Below are 22,919 nucleotides of genomic sequence, written 5' to 3'. Positions count from 1 at the left end.
CCCTCCCCTCGGCACAGGACGGCACCTCCGGACTCTCAGGGCAGGATGGGACCCCCACCCCCTGGGGCAGGACAGGACCCCCCCAGTCTGGCCCCCGCTGTCCTCCCCTTACCGCCGCCGGCCGGTGCTCCCGCAGCCCCACACGCCACTGCCGTCCCCTCCCGGTGCCGGCGCCGGTGCCAGTGCCTGGCCGGGCTGGCGGCCGCAGGTGATGCCGTCCGGCCCCACCCTGCCGCGGCGCTGCCGAGGCCTGACTCACGGCACCGGTGCGGCGAGGCCGCGGGCACGAGGGAGCCCCGGGCCCGGGGGCAGTGATTCAGCAGGACGGACGCGGCCGGCAAGGCCCCGGCCACCGCCGGCCACCCCGTCCCTGCGCTGACCCCCGGCCTTGTGCAACTCCCCGTTGGGGCCAGGGCCACCGTGTCTCCCAGGATCGGGTGTCCCCGGCCATCGCCTGCTGGTGACGCCGGCGCGGACCTTCCCCCACGTGCCCCACACCGGGCAGCCAAAAATACCCGCGGGGCCGGGGCACCCAAAAATAGCCCAGGCGGTGTAAACAGCCGGGGGGGGGCCAGCGAGGGGACCCCCCCCCCCCGGCAGCCCGGGACCCCCCCCTCCCCGTCATGCCGGTCCCCGGCGTAGCCGCAGGTGACGGGGGCACCCGCGTGGACAGACCGTCCCCCGTGGGACACGCGCCCCGGCAAGGGCCCCGGTGAGCCCTGCGAGGACACGGGCACCCCGGCGTCCCCACGGAGTGACCCCCGCGACCCCGCAAGGACACACACCCCTCATTGGGGACCCCCGCGGGGACACAGTCAGCGTGACGGCCCCACGGTGACACCCCCCGTAGTGACCCGGACCCCGACAGAGCCGTGGTGACGTGCACCCCGCGGAGACGCAGCCACCCCGTGGGGACAGCGCCGTGGGGACGGCCCCACACCGGCACCGCGACGGCCCCGCGAAGCCAGCTGGACCGCATGGGCCCACGCGCACCCCGCGGGGACACGGGCACCCCGATGCGTGGGGACAGGCGTGGGGACACGTCTGCCCCGTGCGAGCGTGGCAGCCGGTGTCCCCGCGTCCCCCGGCAGGGTGTGGGGGGTCCCAGCTGCAGTGTCCCCACAGCGGCCAGGCCGGGGGACCCCGGGAAGGAGCGGGGGGGACCCCACACCCGAGGGTCCGGGACACCGCGACCACCTGGGGCCACCCCGGGGCGGCCGCTCCCGTGTCCCCGTCCCCTGGTGACCCCCGTCCCCGGTGCTTGATGCCCCCCGGTGCCCCCGTCCCCTGGTGACCCCCGGTGCCCCCGTCCTGGCTCACCTCTTGGCTCGGCGCTGGCGCGGTCCCCGCGGGGCCGGTGTCCCCGGTGCCGGGCTCTCACCTGGCCCCACACGTGCCCCGGGACCGGGACTGCATCCCGACACCGGCCATGGCCGCACCGCCACCGGTACCGGGGGGGCGGGTGGGGGTCCCGGGGGGTCCCCTGCCGTGTGCAGCGGTGTCCGAGCGTGGGTAAGGCGGGAGCAGTGCGGGGTCCGGGAGTGTTGGGGTCTGGGTGTGGGGTCCGGGGATGTTGGGGGTCCCGGTGCTGGGTCCACGGGTGTTGGGGTTCTCCGTGTAGGATCCAGGTGCAGGGTCCGGGGGTATTTGGGATCCCGGCGCGGGGTCTGGGTACGGGGTTCAGGGGTATTGGGGGTCCCGGTGCGGGGTCTGCGTGTGGGGTCCGGGGGTATTGGGGGTCCCGGTGCTGGGTCCGCGGGTGTTGGGGTTCTCCGTGCAGGATCCGGGTGCAGGGTCCGAGGGTATTGGGGGTCCTGGTGCGGGATCCAGGTGCAGGGTCCGGGGGTATTGGGGATCCCGGTGCTGGGTTCGCGGGTGTTGGGGTCCCAGTGGGGGATGCGGGGCTGTTGGGGTCCCGGTGCGGGGTCCGGGGCTGTTGGGGTCCCGGTGCAGGGTCCGGGGGTGTTGGGGGTCCTGGTGCGGGTCCGGGGGTGTTGGGGTCCCAGTGCGGGGTCCGGGTGCAGGGTCCGGGGGTGTTGGGGTCCCGGTGCGGGGTCTGAGTGCAGGGTCCGGGGGTGTTGGGGTCCCGGTGCGGGGTCCGGGTGCAGGGTCCGGGGGTATTGGGGATCCCGGTGCGGGGTCCGGGGGTGTTGGGGTCCCGGTGCGGGGTCCGGGGGTATTGGGGACCCCGGTGCGGGGTCCGGGGGTGTCGGGGTCCCGGTGCGGGGTCCCGGGTCGCGGTGCAGGGCCCGGGCTCCCGGAGCGGGGCCCGGGGAGGAGCGAGGGCCCCGGGGCAGCGGGGGAGGGCCGGGGGTGCGGGGCCGGGGGTGCGGGGCCGGGGGGGGGGGTGGTGTTGGGGTGCGGGGCCGGTGCGGGTCGGGGCCGGTGCAGGGCCCGGGCCGCGGTGCTGGGGCTCCGCCCGCCGCAGCCGGTGCCGCCCCCGCCCGCCCTGCCCGTACCGGTACCGCCCCTGCCCGTACCGGTGCCGCCCCTCCCGCCATGCTGCTGCTGCTGCTGCGGGCGCTCGGTGCCCGCTCCGGGCTCCGCTCGGTCCCCGCTGTCCTGCGGCCGCCCCCCGCCCCGGGGTGCAGGTACCGGGGAGCCCCGGGCCCGGGGCTCTGCGGGCGGGGTCCCTGGGGGGGGACCCGAACTCCTGGGTCCCCTGGAATGGGGGGAGCCCGGGGTCTTGGGTGCCCCGAGGGGGGTCCTGGGTGCCCCGGGGGGAGCCCGGGGTCCTGGGTGCCCCGGGGGGGGGGTCCTGGGTGCCCCGAGGGGAGCCCGGGGTCCTGGGTCCCTTGGGGGGTCGGGGGTGCGGGTGGGGGGAGCGCGGATTTTGGGTGCCGGGGGGGTGCCGGGGGGTTGGGGCTCCCGGGGGGGGTGCAGGGGTACGTGGGCACCTCGGGGTGGGGGTGGTGGGATCCCAAAAGCTGGTATGGGGGGGCTGGGGGGGACCGGGGAGAGAGCAGAGGGGTCTGGGCGCTGGCGCTGAGCCGGGGGGGCAGCCCGGGAGCGGGGACGCCGGCAGCGCCAGGACGGGGCCGGGGGTGTCCCCTGCCCCGGGTCAGCCCTCGCCGTGTCCCCCCGGTTCCGGTGGCCCGCGCTCACCCCTCTCCCCAGTTTCAGGTATGGGGGGGGACGCCCGGGGCTCGCCGGCCCCCCTCGCCTCCCCGCCGGCCCCGCACCGCCAGCCCCGCGCCGCCTGCTCCTGGCCGGCACGGCCACGGCCTGCGTGGCACTGGGCTTGCTGGGCACGGCCGCACGCTGCCAGGAGGCCGCCGGCCCCGCCGGCCCCGTCCCCCCAGAGCCCGCGCAGCCCCGGCCGGAGCCCACCTTCGACTGGCCGGCGTTCTGGACCTTCCTGCGGCCCCAGCTCCTGGCCCTCTCGGCAGCCGTGGTGGTGAGCAGGGGCAGGAGGGCGGCCGCGGTCCCTGCCAGCCCCGTGCCACGGCACTGACGCCCGCCGTCCCTGCCGTCCCCATGCCATGGCGTGATGCCCGCTGTCCCTGCCATCCCCATACCGTGGCACTGACACCCGCCGTCCCTGTGCCGTGGCATGACGCCTGCCGTCCCTGCTGTCCCTGTGCCATGGCATGATGCCTGCTGTCCCTGCCATTCCCATGCCATGGCACTGACGCCCACCGTCCCTGCCGTCCCCAAGCCGCGGTGTGACGCCTGCCATCCCTGTGCCACTGCATGACGCCCGCCATTCGTGCTGTCCCCGTGCTGCAGCATGACACCCGCCGTCCCTGCCATCCCTGTGCCACGGCGTGATGCCCGCTGTCCCTGCCATCCCCATGCCACGGCACTGACGCCTGCTGTCCCCATGCCACTGCATGACACCCTCTGTCCCGGCCATCCCTGTGCCGCGGTGTGACGCCCGCCGTCCCTGCTGTCCCTGTGCCATGGCACTGACGCCTGCCGTCCCCGCCATCCCCATACCGTGGCATGATGCCCACCGTCCCCGTGCTGTGGCACTGACGCCTGCCGTCCCTGTGCCGTGGCACTGACGCCCGCCGTCCCTGCCATCCCCATGCCATGGCGTGACACCCACCATCCCTGCCATCCCCATGCCATGGCGTGACACCTGCCATCCCTGCCATCCCCATGCTGTGGCACTGACACCCACCATCCCTGCCATCCCCATGCCGTGGCACTGACGCCTGCCGTCCCTGCCTTCCCCATGCCATGGCACTGACGCCCACCGTCCCTGCCTTCCCCGTGCCGTGGCACCGACGCCCGCCGTCCCTGCAGCTGGCGCTGGGTGCAGCCCTGCTCAACGTCCACATCCCGGTGCTGCTGGGGCAGCTGGTGAACGTGGTGGCCCGCTGCACCCGCGGCCACATCACCGGCTACCTGCAGGAGGCCCGGCGCCCAGCCCTGCGCCTGCTCGCCGTCTACTGCCTGCAGGTGGGTGCCGGCACCCCGAGCCGGGCGGGGGGTCCCGGGGCGCTGCCCCCGCCCCTCCTGAGCCCCCCTCTCCTCCGCAGGGGCTGCTGACCTTCGGGTACATCGCGCTGCTGGCGCGGGTCGGGGAGCAGGTGGCGGGCAGCATGCGCAAGGCGCTCTTCATCTCCCTGCTCCGGTACGACGCCATGCGGGGACGGGGTGTGGGGGGCATGGGGACGGGGCGCGGGGGGTCCCCCAGCCCACCGCCGCTCCCCCCCGCCCCGGCAGGCAGGACGTGGCGTTCTTCGACGCCAACCGGACGGGGCAGCTGGTGAACCGGCTGACGGCCGACATCCAGGAGTTCAAGTCCTCCTTCAAGCTGGCCATCTCCCAGGTGAGGCCCGCAGCCGGCGGCGCCGGACCCCCCCCCGGCCGCCGCCAGCCCCCAGCACCCACCCCTGCCTGTCCCCCCACCCCACCCAGGGCCTGCGCAGCGGCACCCAGACAGCGGGATGCTTCGTCTCGCTCTACCTGCTCTCGCCCAAGCTGACCGGCCTCCTGCTCGTGGCGCTGCCCGCGCTGGTGGGCGCCGGCGCCCTCATCGGCGCCGTCCTCCGCAGCCTCTCCCGCCGGGCGCAGGAGCAGGTAACGCCGCGCTCGCCCACCCCCCAAGGGACCCCACCGTGCCCCCCGGGGCCGGAGCAGGGGGTGTCCCACGCCGGCCCCTGCCTCCATCCCTCTCCCCACAGGTAGCCAAGGCCACCGGCGTGGCAGACGAGGTGCTGGGGAACGTCCGGACCGTGCGCGCCTTCGCCATGGAGGACCGGCAAGCGGGGTAAGGAGGCGGCGGGGGCCCTCGCCCGGCGGGGACGGCACGGAGCGGGGGGTGTCAGCCCCGTCCCTGCCCGCAGGCTGTACTGCGCCGAGGTGGACCGCGCCGGCTGGCTGAACGAGCGGCTGGGGCTGGGCATCGCCGCCTTCCAGGGGCTCTCCAACCTGGCGCTCAACGGTGAGTGGGTGCCGTGGGGCAGGGCGCGGCGATGCCGTGGGGCAGGAGCCCGCCGTGCCGGGCTGCCCCGGGGTCCCACATCCACCCCGCGCCCAACAGGCATCGTCCTGGGGACCATCTTCGTGGGCGGCTCACTGATGGCCGGGGACGAGCTCTCGCCGGGCGACCTCATGTCCTTCCTGGTGGCCTCGCAGACGGTGCAAAGGTCAGGGCAGGGCCCGGTGCGGCGCCTTCCCCGGCACCCCCGGTGTGCCGCAGCCTGCCCTGGGCGCAGCCCTGAGCATGGCCTCTCCCCTTCTGCACCGGCAGGTCCATGGCCAACATCTCCATCTTGCTTGGGCAGGTAGGCGTGGGGGGTCCCGCTGGCCCCCCGGGGCTGGGGATCAGGGATGGGTGCCTGGGGGGATCAGGGATGGGTGCCTGGGGGGAGCAGGGGAAGGGTGCCCAGGGGAGCAGGGGATGGGTGCCCAGGGGATCAGTGGATGGGTGCCCAGGGGATCAGTGGATGGGTGCCCGGGGGGAGCAGGGATGGGTGCCCGGGGGGAGCAGGGGATGGGTGCCCGGGGGGATCAGGGGATGGGTGCCCTGGGGGAGCAGGGGATGGGTGCCTGGGGGAGCAGGGATGGGTGCCCGGGGGACCAGGGGATGGGTGCCCGGGGGGACCAGGGGATGGGTGCCTGGGGGGACCAGGGGATGGGTGCCTGGGGGGACCAGGGGATGGGTGCCCGGGGGGATCAGGGATGGGTGCCCGGGGGGATCAGGGGATGGGTGCCCGGGGGGATCAGGGGATGGGTGCCCGGGGGGATCAGGGATGGGTGCCCGGGGGGATCAGGGATGGGTGCCCCGGGGGGATCAGGGGATGGGTGCCCGGGGGAGCAGAGATGGGTTCCCCGGGGATCGGGGGTGCTCCCACCGCCGTCCCCGCAGGTGGTGCGAGGTCTGAGCGCCGGCGCCCGCGTCTTTGAGCTGCTGACGCTGGAGCCCAGCGTGCCACTGCGGGGGGGGAGTTCCATCCCCAGCCACTCCCTGCTTGGCCGCATCTGCTTCCACCGCGTCTCCTTCAGGTGAGCTACCCCAGCCCCCTCCCCCAATCCAGCCCCCCCCACCCACCCCCCTGAGCTGCCCCGCGGGCTGGGGGCCGGCTCCGTGCTCCCGCAGCCCCCCGCTCCTCTCCCCGCAGCTACCCCACCCGCCCTGGCTACCCGGTCCTGCGGGACTTCAGCCTCACCTTGCCCCCCTGCAAGACGGTGGCCATCGTGGGACCGTCCGGAGGAGGTACCGGCCCAGCCGCCGGCCCCCCCGGCCCTCCCTGCACCCCCAGGGCAGGGGACCCCCTGGCCAGCGCATCCCGGGGGGGGGCAAGGATGCCCGCTCAGCCCCTCGCCGCTCCCCGGGGGCATCCTCCTGTGCCCCGGTGCGTGCCGGGCACTGGGAACCGGCCTCGGTGCCTCCTGCCCAGCCAGAGCCGGGGGGGGGCACGGGGTCGCGCAGCCGGACGGTGCCGTGGGGCTGAGGGCTCCGCTCCGCAGGGAAGTCAACGGTGGCGGCGCTGCTGGAGCGGTTCTACGAGCCCACGCAGGGCACCATCACCCTGGACGGCCACGACATCTCCTCCCTGGACCCCTCCTGGCTGCGAGGGCAGGTCATCGGCTTCATCAGCCAGGTGCGGGGCTGCCGTGGGGCGCGGGGCTGCCGTGGGGCGCGGGGCTGCCGTGGGGCGCCTCCCCAAGGCGCTGGACGGGGACCCCCTGGGCCCGCGCTGTCCCCAGGGGAGGGGAGGGAGGTGGCCCCATCCGGGGCTCGGTGCTGAGGGGCCGATGCCGCCCCAGGAGCCGGTGCTCTTCGGAACAACCATCATGGAGAACATCCGCTTCGGGAAGCCGGGAGCCTCTGACGCAGAGGTGTACACCGCGGCCCAGCTCGCCAACGCCGACGGCTTCATCCGCAGCTTCCCTGAGGGCTACGACACCGTCGTGGGTATGTGCCGGGCCGCGGCTGGGCTGGGCGCCGTGGAGCGGGGCATGGCGGGGGGCCGAGCCTGGCAGCAGCGCGGGCCTCGGTGGAGGTGGGAGGCGGGCAGGCACCCCCGAAATGGCCCAGCCGCCCCGCGGGACAGACGGACGAGCGCGAGACCCTGGCCAAGGCGGCCCAAGTCCCCTCGGCGATGCCGGCTGCCGGTCGCCGCTGATGCGAGGCTGTGCCGGGAGGGAGCGGCGGCTGCGCCGGGCTCCCCGCAGGAGGGATGTCGTTCGGTGCTGGCGTTCCTGGGGGGGATCCCAGGCGCCGGTGCGGGACGTGGCGTGGGAACACAGCCGCACCCCTCCGCTCCCGGCCTCGGGGAGGGGGCTCTCCCCATCCGGGGGTCTCCCCGGGGCGGCACCAGCACCCCTGCGGTTGTCCCCGTCAGGCGAGCGCGGCACGGCGCTCTCGGGGGGTCAGAAGCAGCGCATCGCCATCGCCCGGGCTCTGCTGAAGGACCCCGCCGTCCTGATCCTGGACGAGGCCACGAGCGCGCTGGACGCCCAGTCGGAGAAGGTGGTGCAGGAGGCGCTGGACCGCGCCGTCTCGGGCCGCACGGTGCTGCTCATCGCCCACCGCCTCAGCACCATCCGGGGGGCCGACCTCATCGTGGTGCTGGCGCAGGGACGCGTGGCCGAGGTGAGCGGCGCCGGGGGGGTCGGGATGGGGGGGTGGTTGCGGGCAGGGGGTGGGCAGCCGCGTGGGTGACACCGTCTCCGCCGTCCCCGCAGGCAGGGACCCACGAGGAGCTGGTGCGACGGGGGGGTCTCTACGCCGAGCTCATCCGCCGGCAGACCAAGGACCGATCCTGAGCGTGGGGCAGAGCTGGGGGGGTCCCTGCTGCTCCCCAATAAACCAGGGATGGAAGGTGGCCGTGGGGGCTCTACTGTGTGGTGCGGTGGCGGGGGGGCCCACGCTGGGACCGGACCGGGCAGTGTCCTGTGTGGAGGGGGGAGACCCCTGTGTCACCCCCCTCAGTGTGGAGAGGACCCCCTGTGTCACCCCCCCAGTGTGGAGGGGACCCCCTGTGTCACCCCCCCAGGGTAGGGGGGACCCCCTGTGTCACCCCCCCAGTGTGGAGGGGACCCCCTGTGTCACCTCCCCTGGGGTTGAGGGACCCCCTGTGTCACCTCCCCTGGGGTTGACGGACCCCCTGTGTCACCCCCACAATGTGGAGGGGACCCCCTGTGTCACCTCCCCCAGGGTGGAGGGGACCCCCTGTGCCACCTCCCCCCAGGGTGGGGTCCCCTGTGTCACTCCCCCGGTGTGGGGGTCCCCTGGGCACCCCGGGGAAGGGGAGGGGGTGGCTCTGCCCCGGCCGTGCCAGGCTCCATCCCGGTGTCACTCGCTGCGCGTCCCCTCTCCCAGGGACCACCACGGTGGGGCTGGGGGGGGGTCATGACCCGAGGAGGGACCCCACGGGGACCCCCCCCCGGCACAGCTGCTGCCGAGCCCACCCCCCGGGGGTTTCAGCCCACCCCGCTGGCCGGGGGGTCCCGCAGTGCCCCCAGCCCAGCCCCGGGGGTTCCCGCATGGGTCCCGCACTGCCCGCAGCCCCGAGGGGGGTCCCGCAGTGCCCCCAGCCCGGCCCGGGGGGGGTCCCGGAGTGCCCCCAGCCCAGCCCCGGGGGGGTCCCGCAGTGCCTCCACCTCGTCCCCGGGGGGGGTCCTGCAGTGCCCGCAGCCCGGCCCCGGGGGGCTCCCGGAGTGCCCCCAGCCCAGCCCCGGGGGGGGTCCCGCATTGCCCCCAGCCCCGGGGGGGTCCCGCAGTGCCCCCACCCCGGCCCCGGGGGGCTCCCGGAGTGCCCCCAGCCCAGCCCCGGGGGGGGTCCCGCATTGCCCCCAGCCCCGGGGGGGTCCCGCAGTGCCCCCACCCCGGCCCCGGGGGGCTCCCGGAGTCCCCCCAGCCCAGCCCCGGGTGGTCCCGCAGGGGTCCCGCAGTGCCCCCAGCCCCGGGTGGTCCCGCAGGGGTCCCGCGGTGCCCCCAGCCCCAGGGGGGTCCCTCGGCGGGGGCCCAGGGCCCGGAGGGGGGGTGTCAGGGGGAGGAGCGGGGCTGCAGCGGGGCCCCCTCGGCTCCGCGCCCCCCGCCCGTGCTCGCCGGGGACGGCAGCGGGTGGAGCCGCGGCGGGGGGGCGGGGGCGGGGGGCGGCCGCAGACCGGGAGCGGCTGCGCCGCGGCGGCGGCGGCGGGGACGGGGACGGGGACGGGGACGGGGCTGCGCTGCGCTGGCCGCTGGCTCCGCGGCACCGGCAGCGCGGGGGGGGCGGAGCGGTCGGTCCTGCACTGCCTGCACTGCCTGCACTGCCCTCCCTGCCTGCACTGCCCTCCCTGCCTGCGCTGCCTGCACTGCCCTCCCTGCCTGCGCTGCCTGCACTGCCCTGCCTGCGCTGCCCTCCCCTCTCCTCTCTGCCCAGCCTTGCCCTGCCCTGCCCACCCTGCCCTGCCCTGCCCGCCCTGCTTTGCCCACCCTGCCCACCCTCCTCTGCCTCTCCCTGCCCTCCCCTGCCCGCCCGCAGCACCCTGAGCCCGGGGCGGCGATGGGCCGGGGGCGGCGGGGTCGACGGGTGGGCTGAGGGCGGCGGGGAGCGCGGGGTCCCGGCGTCAGGATGAGGGCAGGCTCGGAGGGCAGCGGGGAGGGCGAGGGGCTGTCCAGCCTGCGGGCCTTCGCCCACAGCTCCTCGCTGCACGGCATCAGCCACGTCTTCGCCTACGGGGCCGTGTCGCTGCGCCGCGTGCTGTGGGGCGCCTTCTTCCTGGGCTCGCTGGGGCTGCTGCTGCTGGTCTGCGCCGAGCGTGTCGCCTACTTCCTCACCTACCCCCACGTCACCAAGCTGGACGAGGTGGCCGCCCACAACCTCACCTTCCCGGCCATCACCATCTGCAACCTCAACGAGTTCCGCTTCTCCAAGATCACCCGCAACGACATGTACCACGTGGGCGAGCTGCTGGCGCTGCTCAACGACCGCTACGAGATCAGCAACCCGCAGCTGGCCGAGCCCCACGTCCTGGCCGCCCTGCGCGACAAGGCCAACTTCAAGAACTTCAAGGCGAAGCCCTTCAGCATGGCCGAGTTCTACAACCGCACCGGCCACGACCTGGCCGACATGCTGCTGCAGTGCTCCTTCCGCGGCGCCAACTGCACCGCCCGCAACTTCACCGTGGTGAGTGCCGGCCTCGGGGCGCGTGCCCGAACGGAGGAGAGGGTGCCGCCGGCGATGGGGTGGCTGCGCGCCCCCAGGGACTGCGACGGCTGTGGGCATCCCACCGGGGTTTGGGCACTGGCGTGCTGGGGCTGCCGCGGCACCCGTGGGCGAGGCCCCTTCTCCCCACCCGCAGCCGTCCCAGCGGCGCATCCCACAGCCCGCGGCGCATCGGCCCATGCCCGCCATCCCAGGTGCCGCAGCAGGCTGGGTGCCAGCCTGGGGTGCCCCCGCCCCACGCTCGCCGCGGGGGTGCCAGGCGGCTGGGAACGGCGCCCAGGCTGGAGCCGCGCTGCGCCGGGGTCCCTGCGCCGGGGTCCCTGCGCCGGGCCAGGCGGCTCTGCCTGCGTGCAGCCGCTCGGGCACGGGGTGCTGGGGGGTGCGGGATGCTCATGGACGTGGGCCGCGGCCCCACTCCCCCCGCTGCCAGCCCCAGATGCCGCCCAGGCACCGGCGGCAGCAGCCGCTTCCCCCGGGCCGTGTTTGCACACAGGCTCCCACGCCTGCAGTTGTGCACGCAGCGTGCCCCGGCACGGGCTGGGGTACCCTGTGCCGGAGCCGTCCCCCTGCAGCCCATGAGTGCCTGGCCATGTATTGCCCCCAGTACCCCCCCCCCCCCCCGGTTCCTGGGGCTCTGCCCGCTCTGCTCCCAGCCCGGCGAATTGCCCGTGTGCCCCCACCCCAGCCGCTGTGCCCCGGTGGCGTGCCCGCAGGGCCGAGCTGCGTGCCCTGGGCTGAGGGCTCACCCCAGGGTGACGTGCAGGGTGCGGGCAGCTGCCGGAGCGTGGCGGGGGGGGGAGCAGGGCTGCATGTCCCTGCGCAGGCGTGGGCTGCGGTGGGCAGTGGGGCAGCTGCGGGGGGTGGTGCCCTCCCTGCCCCATGCAAGCCCTGGGTGGGCACGGGGACCCCCGGCAAACCTGGGCCACGGGCAGCCTGCGCTGGGTCCTGCGAGAGCGGCTGGGGCAGTGCCTGTGCAGGAGGGACGGGCAGCGGCGGTGGCACGGGCAGGGTGGGCAGGATGGGCAGGAGCACGGTGGCATGGGCAGGGACAGTGGCACGGGCAGGGCGGTGGCATGGGCAGGGCAGGCAGGATGGGCAGGAGCGCAGTGGCACGAGCAGGGCAGTGGCACAGGCCGGATGGGCAGGAGCGCGGTGGCATGGGCAGGAGCGGTGGCATGGGCAGGGCAGGCAGGATGGGCAGGAGCGCAGTGGCACAGGCAGGGCGGTGGCACGGGCCGGATGGGCAGGAGCGCGGTGGCATGGGCAGGAGCGGTGGCACAGGCAGGATGGGCAGGAGCGCGGTGGCATGGGCAGGAGCGCGGTGGCATGGGCAGGAGCGGTGGCACAGGCAGGATGGGCAGGAGCGCGGTGGCATGGGCAGGAGCGGTGGCATGGGCAGGGCAGGCAGGATGGGCAGGAGCGCAGTGGCACGGGCAGGGCGGTGGCACGGGCCGGATGGGCAGGAGCATGGTGGCATGGGCAGGAGCGGTGGCATGGGCAGGGCAGGCAGGATGGGCAGGAGCGCAGTGGCACAGGCAGGGTGGTGGCACGGGCCGGATGGGCAGGAGCGCGGTGGCATGGGCAGGAGCGGTGGCACAGGCAGGACAGGCAGCAGCGCAGTGGCACAGGCTGCTGCGTGCGGCTCTGCTCAATCCCTGTCGCCGTCACCGCGGGCTCAGCCGCGCTGTCACAACAGCAATTACCCTCAGCTTTAGACTCCTAGCGTGCAGAATTAATTTTCCTTGGGTGCTCAGCTGAACGGCATCCCTTCTGGCGGCTCTGCGCCCTTCGGAGCAGCCCTGCCGGTGCCCCTGCCAAGGGGCGGAGGGCTGCGAGGTGCGGCCGGAGGGCTGAGGGTCCCCAGGGCAGGACCCCGGCTGGCACGCGCTGCACGGCGGCGGCTCGCTGCAGCCTGGAAGCCGGTGCCTCCCTGGGGAGCGTGGCCGGGACCCCGGCGTGCCGCCGGCGTGCGGGGCCGGTGCCCGCCCCAGGGGCGCAGGGTGCCCATCTCCATCCCTGTGCCGAGGGTCTTGGGGGGGGCTGTGTGCCTGCTGCGCTGCTCCCGCTGCCCCCGGGCTCGCAGACGCTGCCGGGAGCGTCGGGCCGTGCCAAAGTGCCGCGTGGCCGGGCCCCGCTGCCACCTCGTCTCTGACCGGTGGCGAGAAACTTCTGCCGTGAGCAGCCGCGCGGCCCCCGGCACACGAAGCCCCCCGGCTCAGCCCTGCCCCGGCTCAGCCCTGCCTCGCGCTGCGACTTCGCCGGCTAAAAATACAGAGCTGGTGCCGGGGCTCGGCCACGATCGCCATCCTCGGCACTGGGCCTCCGCGCTGAGCCGGCGGCTCCCGGCACCGCGTCCTGGCTGGCGGCGGTGGGCTCCGGGGCTGCCGTCCTGCGCCTGGGGCGGAGAGGCCAGCCGTGCCCTGTGCCTCATCCCTGGGGTCCCCCGGCATGCAGCGAGCGCCCGGCTGGGTCTGTGCCCCCCACATCCCCCCCAGGGTGTGGGGACGGGGGAGCTGTAGGGAGCGGGGGCAGGAGATGCCCGGGGTGCAGGGCTGGGGGGTCGGGGGTCACCCCAAGCGTGGGGACCAGGAGGGCTGGCAGCGCTGGGGCCGTGTCCCTGTCCCCCCCCCCCCCCGCCTTTCCCGAGGCCCCCCCAGCCGCCGGGCCCCAGCACATCCCTGTGCCGGGCAGCCGTTGCCATGGCAGCCGCCCCCCCCTTCCTCCTTGGGCAGCGTGTTGCTATGGCAACGGCTCCCCTCTTTGGGAGCAGCCCGTTGCCACAGCAGCGGCCCCCCCCCCCCCCCACTCCGTGGGGCAGGATGGGGAGACACGCCCCCCATAGCAGGGGGGGCCCTGACCCTGTGGGGCGGTTATGGCCCCCCCTTGGGTCAGTGATGGGACTGGGGGGCCGTGGCTGCTGCCCCTCGCCCTGCGCCTGGGGCAGCCCCTCCGTGGGGCGGGGGGCCATGGGCCCCTGTGGGGCTCTGCCCCAGGGGCATGGGGGGGGGTTAGCCAGGGGGAGCGGGGGTCGGGGGGCTGCTCTGTGTCTGGGGTTGGGGCTGGGGGGGCTTTGGCTGCAGGGTGGGAAGTGGTGGGGAAGGGGTCTGTGGGCTTGGGGGGCTCTGGGCAGCGGCTCAGGGTCACACTGGGGGCGCTGGGCAGGGTCTCTGCCCCCCAGCCCTGGTCCCTGGGGGCACTGGGGGCACGGGGGTCCCTGGCTGTGGGTGCCGGTCCCTGGGGGCACTGGGGTCCCTGGCTGTGGGTGCTGATCCCTGGCTGTGGGTGCTGGTCCCTGGGGGCACTGGGGGCATGGGGGTCCCCGGCTGTGGGTGCCAGTCCCTGGGGGCACTGGGGTCCCTGGCTGTGGGTGCCGGTCCCTGGGGGCATTGGGGTCCCCAGCTGTGGGTGCTGGTCCCTGGGGGCACTGGGGGCACTGGCTGTGGGTGCTGATCCCCAGCTGTGGGTGCTGGTCCCTGGGGGCTCTGGGGTCCCTGGCACGCAGCAGGCTCTCGGGTCCTGGTGGGGATGACGGCCTCTGCCACCATGGCTAAGCCAAGCCCCGGTGCCCATCACCATCCTGGCTCGTGCCCTCCGCGCTCACGTGTCCCCACGCAGCCCCACGTGTCCCCACGCAGCCCCACGTGTCCCCACGCAGCCCCCCGCCACCCTGTGTCCCCCCCAGAGCCGTGCTGAAACCCAGTCCCCCTGCAGAGCCGCGGCAGAGCCGTGCCGCCGTGGCCAGGCGTCGGGGGGCGGCCGGCCGGGCAGCCTTTGCCCGCTCCTGCGTGCCGCACGGGCTGGGCCGCGTCTTCGTGCCCGGGGCGCCGGTGCCGCGACGCCTGCTCTGGCGCCTTCCTGGCCTCGCTGGGCGCCTTCCTGCTGCGGGCCGGGGAGCGGGTCCGGCGCCACGCCGCGTACCCCCGCATCGCCGTGCTGGACGAGGTGGAGAGCCGCGTCCTCGTCTTCCCCGCCATCACCCTCTGCAGCTACAGGCGCGCCCGGCGCTCCCAGCTCACCCCCATGACCGGCTCTGGCTGGGCAGGGAGCTGCTGGCGGGGGGGAGGGAGGGCTTCCCCCCTACCTGCGGGCGCTGGGGCAGCCCCCCGACCTCGCCAGCTCCTTCCCCAGCCAGAGCCACGACCTGGGCGCCTTCTACCCGCGCGCCGGGCACCCCGTCCGTGAGATGCTGCTGCTGCCGCGGCCAGGACTGCGGCCCCGAGAGCTTCGCTACCGTGAGTGCCAGTGCCGTGGCCACGGCCACAGCCACCGCCACAGCCACTGCCACGGCCACAGCCACTGCCACGGCCACCACCACGGCCACCGCCACAGCCATGGCCACGGCTGGCTCTGCCCCGAGCAGGACCCACAACAGCCCCATCCCCGGCTGGCTCTGCCCTGGGCAGGGCTGGGGCAGGACCCCCAGGGCTGAGCAGGTTTTGGGGTGATGGGGTGTGCAGGCTGTGGGGCGATGGGCTCTGTGCGGGCTGCGGGGTGATGGCGGGTGCAGGCTGCAGGGTGATGGGGGGGTGCACAGGCTGTGGGGCTGTGGGGGGCACAGTCTTTGGGGCGATGGGCTCTGTGCGGGCTGCAGGGTGATGGGGGGGTGCAGGCTGTGGGGCGATGGGGTGCACAGGCGGTGGGGCGATGGGCTCTGTGCAGGCTGTGGGGTGATGGGGGGGTGCAGGCTGTGGGGTGACAGGGGGGTGCAGTCTTTGGGGTGATGGGCTCTGTGCAGGCTGTGGGGCCATGGGGTGCACAGGCTATGGAATGACAGGGTTGCACAGGCTGTGGGGCGATGGGCTCTGTGCAGGCTGCAGGGTGATGGGGGGGTGCAGGCTGTGGGGCGATGGGCTCTGTGCGGGCTGCAGGGTGATGGGGTGCACAGGCGGTGGGGCGATGGGCTCTGTGCGGGCTGTGGGGTGATGGGGTGCACAGGCTGTGGGGCGATGGGGTGCACAGGCAGTGGGGCGATGGGCTCTGTGCGGGCTGTGGGGTGATGGGGTGCACAGGCTGTGGGGCGATGGGCTCTGTGCGGGCTGCAGGGTGATGGGGGGGTGCAGGCTGTGGGGCGATGGGGTGCACAGGCGGTGGGGCGATGGGCTCTGTGTGGGCTGTGGGGTGATGGGGTGCACAGGCGGTGGGGCGATGGGCTCTGTGCGGGCTGTGGGGTGATGGCGGGGTGGGGGCACGGTGCCTGCCCACCCTGCTGTGCCCCAGGCGCTTGGCAAAGCTCCCACTGCGCTGCGCCGGGACGGCTCCTCTTGCCCACCCTGCAACCACAGGGCTGGGGGAAGCGCGGTGGAGACGGGGAGTCACAGGGGGCTGCAGCTGCAGTTCTGTGCTTGCTGCGAAGTGGCCATGGGGGCTTTCTCCGAGTTGGGGGGCTGCGGGAAGAGGTGGGTTGGCATGGCGGGGGGGCTGAGCCTTCCCTGGGGTCAAGGTCCCACATCCCGCCTGGCCAGGGCCCATCGCTCTGCCACAGTGACCGCTGGGGCCCGGTGGGGCAGGGCACAGGGCGGGGGTCCCGCGGGGCTGTTGGGACGCCTGGGCTGTCGGCACCGGGCAGAGCCGAGGACACCATGTTGGGGCAGGGATGGCAGCGGCCGCCCCACGGCCTCATCCGCAACCCCACAGCCCCATCCGCAACCCCACGGCCCCATCTGCAACCCCACGGCTGGTCCCCAAGGGCAAGGGATGGATGCACCAGCCTGTTCCCTGTGCACGGACTGGTGGGGCACTGGGATCCTGCACTGGGTCCTGTGGGATGCTGGGATCCTGCACTGGGGGTGTTGGGATCCTGCACTGGGGATGCTGGGATCCTGTACTGGTCCCTGTGGGATGCTGGGATCCTGCACTGGGGGTGCTGGGATCCTGCAGTGGGTCCTGGGGGCTGCTGGGATCCTGCACTGGGGATGCTGGGATCCTGCAGTGGGTCCTGTGGGATGCTGGGATCCTGCACTGGGGATGCTGGGATCCTGCACTGGGGATGCTGGGATCCTGTACTGGTCCCTGTGGGATGCTGGGATCCTGCACTGGGGATGCTGGGATCCTGCAGTGGGGATGCTGGGATCCTGCAGTGGGTCCTGTGGGATGCTGGGATCCTGCACTGGGGATGCTGGGATCCTGCACTGGGGATGCTGGGATCCTGTACTGGTCCCTGTGGGATGCTGGGATCCTGCACTGGGGATGCTGGGATCCTGTACTGGTCCCTGTGGGATGCTGGGATCCTGCAGTGGGGATGCTGGGATCCTGCAGTGGGTCCTGTGGGATGCTGGGATCCTGCAGTGGGTCCTGTGGGATGCTGGGATCCTGCACTGGGGATGCTGGGATCCTGCACTGGGGATGCTGGGATCCTGCAGTGGGTCCTGTGGGATGCTTGGGATCCTGCAGTGGGGATGCTGGGATCCTGCAGTGGGTCCTGTGGGATGCTGGGATCCTGCACTGGGGATGCTGGGATCCTGCACTGGGGGTGCTGGGATACTGTACTGGTCCCTGCTGGGATGTTGGGATCCTGCACTGGGGATGCTGGGATCCTGCAGTGGGTCCTGTGGGATGCTGGGATCCTGCACTGGGGATGCTGGGATCCTGCACTGGGGATGCTGGGATCCTGTACTGGTCCCTGTGGGATGCTGGGATCCTGCAGTGGGTCCTGTGGGATGCTGGGATCCTGCAGTGGGGATGCTGGGATCCTGCAGTGGGTCCTGTGGGATGCTGGGATCCTGCACTGGGGATGCTGGGATCCTGCACTGGGGCCATGGGGGTCCCCGGGCGCTGCCCCCCCAGCCCTGCTGGGTGGGTGCTGGGCAGGCATGGGCCCGGCTCCCGTCCCCCAGCCCCCAAACGCCGGCGGGCGCTGAGGGTGCTGCCCTGTCCCTGCAGATCTTCACGCGCCTCGGCAAGTGCTACACCTTCAACTCGGGGGGGCCGGGCCGGGAGGTGCTGACCACGCTGCAGGGCGGCGCGGGGAACGGCCTGGAGCTGATGCTCAATGTCCAGCAGGAAGAATACCTGCCCGTCTGGGGGGACACGGGTGAGGACCCCCCGCAGCCCTGCCCACGGCGCGGCCGCTGCCCCGCGCCCCCGACGCCTTCCCTGCCTTGCAGACGAGACTTCCTATGAGGCCGGGGTGAAGGTGCAGATCCACAGCCAGGAGGAACCCCCGTTCATCGACCAGCTGGGCTTCGGCGTGGCACCGGGCTTCCAGACCTTCGTGTCCTGCCAGCAGCAGCGGGTATCCGGCCGCGACGCCCAGGCGGGTGCGCGGAGCGGGCTGCGGGGGTGCAGCCCCCCGCCCCGGGCTCGGGCAGAGCCTGCGCAGCCGCGGCCATCCCCGCAGGGATGTCCCACGCCGAGCCGTGCCGCGTGGGTCCCGTGATGGCTGGGAGCACCGTGGCGTGGGGCGGCCCCACGCCGGGACCCCTCGGTCCCGCCGCAGGCACCGGCTCCCGGCAGCGACCCCCTCCCCAGCCTCCTGCCGAACAGACCGTCGGCAGGGGCGGCATCCAGCTCACGCAGCCAGACACCTAAATTTAGGTGTCTTGAGTGGGCGTCTCCATGTGTGCCGGCACTCGCGGTGCAGGCGGCAGGGAGCGCGGCAGCAGCGGGAGCGTGGCCCTGGGCACCCGTGGGTGCCGCACCGGCTACGGCACGGCCTGGCGCTGCCCCTCGGGGTGGGAGAGCGTGGGGGGCCACACCGAACCCCCTTCACGCCTGGCTCCCGCGTGCTCCCAGCCGGTGCCGCGTGCTGGCCCTCGCTGCCGCGCCGGCTGCGGGTGCCGGTGTCCCCGACGCCTGTCCTCGTGCCCTGTGAGGAGGGGCAGGGGTGGCAGCGGGGGGCTGCAGGGTGGCGAGACCCCCAGCACCTGCTGCGGGGGACAGGCTCTGCCCGAGGGATGGGGTTGCTGCGGCGGGGATGCTGGGGACGCCGAGTTTTCCTTAGCCCGCGGCCGGCAGCTGGTGTACCTGCCCCCGCCGTGGGGGGACTGCAAGGCCACCCCCATCGAGTCCGACTTCTTCACCAACTACAGCATCACCGCCTGCCGCCTGGACTGCGAGACCCGCTACCTGGCCGAGAACTGCAACTGCCGCATGGTGCACATGCCAGGTGAGCCGGGGCGGCCGCCGTGGGGCCGGGGCGGTGGGGAGACCCCCCCGGTGACCGCCGCCTCCCCTGCCCGCCCCGCAGGCAACGCCAACGTCTGCACCCCGGAGCAGTACAAGGAGTGTGCTGACCCCGCGCTGGGTATGTACCGGGGGCCCAGGGTCTCGCCGTGGGGGGCCGCCATCCCCGGACACCCCAGACTCGCCCCCGGGACCCCTTGTCCGTCCATCCTCCCCGGCTCCATCACCGTGAAAGCGGCACCGGTGTCCCCATGCCCTCGCCAGGCAGGGGGTCACTGCTGTCCCTGCCTGCTCAGACCCCAGACATGCAGGTCTGGGCTCCCCCCTCGTGTGCCGCTGGCAGCGACCGTGGCGTGCTCGTCCTGTGCCATCGGCACCCGCCGCCGCCCGGGCGATGCAGCCAGAGCAGCCCCATCCCCAGCGTGGACGGGGGTCACGGCCATGCAGTCCCCATGGTCCCCATGGTCCCCACGGTCCCCGTCCCACCCACGTCCCCCCGCCAGACTTCCTGGTGAAGAAGGACAGTGAGTACTGCGCCTGCCGCACGCCCTGCGCCATGGTGCGCTACGGCAAAGAGCTCTCCATGGTGAAGATCCCCAGCAAGGCCTCCGCCAGGTACCTGGCCAAGAAGTTCAACAAGACGGAGCAGTACATCGCGTGAGTGCCGCCGCCGCTGCCGCGCCGACCTGCAGCCCCCGCCAGCACACGGCACGGCGTGACGGTGTGACGTGGCACGGCGTGACGGTGTGACGTGGCACGGCGTGACGGTGTGACGTGGCACGGCGTGATGGTGTGACACGGCACGGGTGTGATGGTGTGATGTGGCACGGCATGACGGTGTGACATGGCACGGCATGATGGTGTGACATGGCACGGCGTGATGGTGTGACACGGCACGGCGTGATGGTGTGACATAGCACGGTGTGACGGTGTGACACGGCATGGTGTGACATGGCACGGTGTGATGGTGTGACATAGCATGGCATGATGGTGTGACATGGCATGGCGTGATGGTGTTGACATGGCATGGGCACATGGCATCCCCCGGCATATGTGAACTGGCGTGTCACAGCACAGCACGGGACGAGACAGCACGGCACTGACTCCCCTGGGCAAATCTGCCCCAGCACAGGGAAAACCATGTGGCTTGGCATAGAACCATAGCATCATGGAATCGTTGAGGTTGGCAAAGCCCTTTAAGCTCATCCAGTCCAACCAGTAACCCAACACTGCCAAGGCCACCACTAAACCCATTAAGGGGAGAGGAATAATTAATTTCATGTTTGCTGGCTTGGTGGCTGGGTTATTTTTTAATGGAAGTAAAACCAGGAATCGTTAAGGTTGGAAAGGCCCTCTAAGCTCATCAGCCCAACCATCACCCCAGCACCCCCATGCCCACTAAACCATGGCCCCCAGTGCCACCTCTGCCCGTTTTTTGAACACAAACACATATGTGTAAGTAAAGGGGTTTTGTAGAACCATGGAATGGTTGAGGTTGGCAAAGCCCTTTGAGATCCCCCAGCCCAACCATTGACCCAACGCTGCCAAGGCCACCACTAAACCCATTAAGGGCAGGGTCATCATTCCGTGTGTCCTGGCTTGGGGGCTGCATTATTTTTTAATGAAAGTAAAAACTGGAATCACTAAGGTTGGAAAGGATCTCCAAGATCATCAACCCATCACCCCCAACACCCCCATGCCCACTAACCCATGGCACGGCACAGCACAGCATGGCACAGCACAGTATGGTACAGCATGGCATGGCACAGTGCCTCCTTGTGCCCCCCCCAGCACAGGGCAGACCCCCGCCCCGTCCCACCGCGGCATGGCACGGCGCGGGATGCTGCCTGGGCGGCTCGTCCGTCCGTCCCAGACCCGTCTGTCCCCTCCCCAGGGACAACGTGCTGGTCCTGGACATCTTCTTTGAGGCCCTGAACTACGAGATGATTGAGCAGAAGAAGGCGTACGAGGTGGCAGGGCTGCTGGGTGAGTGCCGGGGGGGTCCCGGGGGGGGGTGTGGGGTGTCTGGGGGGGGGGTCCCACCCCCCCATAATGCCACCCTCCCCGCCCTAGGCGACATCGGGGGGCAGATGGGGCTCTTCATCGGTGCCAGCCTCCTCACCATCCCTGGAGATCTTCGACTACCTGTACGAGGTGAGCGCCCGCCCGGCCCCCCGCGCCGCCCCACGGCCGGGGGTGCTCGGGGCCGCGGCCGGGGGCTCTGACCCGCTCCCCCAGGTGTTCCGGGACAAACTCCTCAGCTTTTACAAGGAGAAGAAGAGGACCCCCAGAGCCAGAGACAGCAGCACCCTGGTAACCCCCCCCCCCCCGCCCGCAGCCCCTGTGGCTCAGCACCCCCCCGGCCCTGTCCCGCCAGGGGCTGCACATCCCCCTCCCCAGCACCCCAAACCCCCCCGGGCTGCGCCCTGGCCGCCCCGTCCCCCCTCCCCTGGCACAGCCGGCAAGGGGGGGGCCTCGCACCTCATCCCACCCATCTGCTGCTCGGCCTCATCCCGCCCCGGGACCGGCACCGTCTCCCGCTTGGACCCCGCGCACCTCATTCGCTCCTCTCTGTCCGTCCGTCCGTCCGTCCGTCCGTCCGTCCTGCACCCCCACCGCCTGCCAGGAGCATCCAGCGGTCCCGGGCAGCCCCGCTGTCCCGCTCCCCGCCCGGGGCCCAGGTAGGAGACCCCGGGGGGACGGGGTGGGGGGCAGCACCCCCCAGACCCCCCCCCCCCCCCCAGCCCTGGCCATGCCAGCATGGGGGGGCCGCGGCGGGGCTGGCCCTCCCCCCACGGGGGTCCCGGGGGTCCCTGGCTGGGGCGCAGCGAGGGGCACGGAGGGGAGCTGGGGACCCCCACCCCCCCCCAAACCCCCGTTCCCCTGCAGGCAGGCCCTGGGGGGGGTCCGCATCCCCCTCCCTCCATCCCAGGCTTTTCTTGGCATCATCCCCGGAGCCGGTGCGTGGGGGGACACCCCGCCGCCGGCTCCGCTCCCATCCTCATACATCGCTCCCCCGGGTCCCCCCCCCACCCAGGACCCCCTACACCCCCCTGGCTACGCTGGCTGGGGCCCCCCTCCGAGAACGCGGTGGGGCGGGGGGACGCGTGGGGGACTCGCAGGGGACGCGTGGGGATGGGGGGTGGACAGGGACAGCTTTGCTCCGCGGTGGGTGCGTGCTGAGCCCCCCCCGGCGCTCGCGGGGGTCCCGGGCCAAAGTTGCGGCAGGCCCGAGGGGTGCATGGGGCAGGGGCACGGCCAAACGCAGGAGGGGTGGCTGCAGCATGGCCGGGGTGCGGGGAGCAGCCCCCCGAGCCCCCCTGGCTGCCCCCCGAGCCCCCTGGCTGCCCCCCACGGCACCCCCGACTCCGTCCGCAGAGAGCGCCCGTCACCCCCCTGCGCTGCCCACGCGGACAGTCTCAGCTTCGCCCCGAACGTGCTACCTCGTCACCCCGGCTCTAGGCGCCTTCGAGGAATTCCGCCTGCTGAGGGCCCAGCCCCGCGCCCCCGGCCGGACCGGGGGGAGCAGCGGGAGCGGGGGGTCCCACCGGCAGCAAAACCTGGGTGCCCCCCTGCCGCTCTGCCCCGACGGGACCGGGGGAGGGCGTCCCCAGGCGGCTGCGGGGCTGGCAACCGGGCCTGAGGTGCCCCACGCCGGGACCCCCTCCGAGGGGGTGGCAGGGGGGGGTCTGGGGGCGGCGGGGTCCCCCCCCCCCGGCCCCGCCTCCCCCCGTCCCTGCATGTGCTGCTTGCGCCCGCGCCCCTCCCTGCTGTAGACGCGACGCCCGCTCACTGCGGACCCCCGCCACATTAAAGACCTGCCCCAGGCCCCCGGCTCCTGTGCTGCTGCCAGGGGGACGGGGGGGGGCCGGTTCGTGGCATTTGGGGGGTCCCCGGTGCCCCAGGAAGGAGGAGGCGGGCATGGGGGGAGAGGGAAGCTCTTTATGGAGGTAACAAACACGCACGTTCACCCCACGTACAGCAGCACCGGTAGAAAAGGAACGGGGTGCCCCCCCGCTGCCGGGGCGGAAGGGGCTGGGGTGGGGGGGAGCGGGGAGAGGATGGCGCGCGGGGGGTCCCACCCCCACTGGGGTCCCTGCGCCTGGTCCCGGAGGGTCCTGCCCCTCCACCGGCACTGCGGCCCCGGGGAGGGCTCCGTGCGCTCTCAGCCAGCCCGGGGAGCAG

At 73.4% G+C, this 22,919-nt stretch overlaps 2 protein-coding genes across 2 annotated transcripts; both read left to right on the top strand.

The window, feature by feature from the left end:
• Nucleotides 1-2,499: 2,499 nt before the first annotated feature.
• ABCB8 (ATP binding cassette subfamily B member 8) lies at nucleotides 2,500-8,226 on the top strand. The gene is made up of 16 exons (XM_075706491.1): nucleotides 2,500-2,591; nucleotides 3,118-3,397; nucleotides 4,252-4,407; nucleotides 4,488-4,582; nucleotides 4,675-4,780; nucleotides 4,870-5,031; nucleotides 5,136-5,221; nucleotides 5,298-5,395; nucleotides 5,495-5,600; nucleotides 5,705-5,738; nucleotides 6,323-6,459; nucleotides 6,576-6,670; nucleotides 6,925-7,058; nucleotides 7,225-7,372; nucleotides 7,803-8,053; nucleotides 8,146-8,226. The coding sequence occupies exons 1-16, from the start codon at nucleotides 2,500-2,502 to the stop codon at nucleotides 8,224-8,226; spliced, it is 2,061 nt and encodes a 686-aa protein (XP_075562606.1).
• Nucleotides 8,227-10,019: 1,793 nt separating this feature from the next.
• ASIC3 (acid sensing ion channel subunit 3) lies at nucleotides 10,020-22,548 on the top strand. Its single transcript, XM_075706489.1, is given in 14 exon segments — nucleotides 10,020-10,574; nucleotides 17,493-17,643; nucleotides 17,717-17,844; nucleotides 18,567-18,717; nucleotides 18,799-18,855; nucleotides 19,238-19,391; nucleotides 20,629-20,720; nucleotides 20,808-20,860; nucleotides 20,862-20,888; nucleotides 20,973-21,047; nucleotides 21,361-21,415; nucleotides 22,115-22,143; nucleotides 22,145-22,298; nucleotides 22,511-22,548. Coding segments are annotated over 14 exon segments (1,719 nt in total).
• The last annotated feature ends 371 nt before the right edge of the window (nucleotides 22,549-22,919 follow it).

This window comes from Pelecanus crispus, chromosome 2, assembly GCF_030463565.1.
Source record: "Pelecanus crispus isolate bPelCri1 chromosome 2, bPelCri1.pri, whole genome shotgun sequence".
Taxonomy (NCBI): domain Eukaryota; kingdom Metazoa; phylum Chordata; class Aves; order Pelecaniformes; family Pelecanidae; genus Pelecanus; species Pelecanus crispus.
The sequence above is the reverse complement of the archived record's forward strand: the minus strand, read 5'-3'. Positions and strand labels throughout refer to the sequence as shown.

Bases quoted from the DNA above. Each gene is read 5' to 3' on its own strand.
- ABCB8 (XM_075706491.1), top strand. From the start codon at position 2,500: ATGCTGCTGCTGCTGCTGCGGGCGCTCGGTGCCCGCTCCGGGCTCCGC. The intron at 4,408-4,487 runs GTGGGTGCCGGC...TCTCCTCCGCAG, and splicing joins TCGCCGTCTACTGCCTGCAG to GGGCTGCTGACCTTCGGGTA. The intron at 5,222-5,297 runs GTAAGGAGGCGG...CCCTGCCCGCAG, and splicing joins ATGGAGGACCGGCAAGCGGG to GCTGTACTGCGCCGAGGTGG.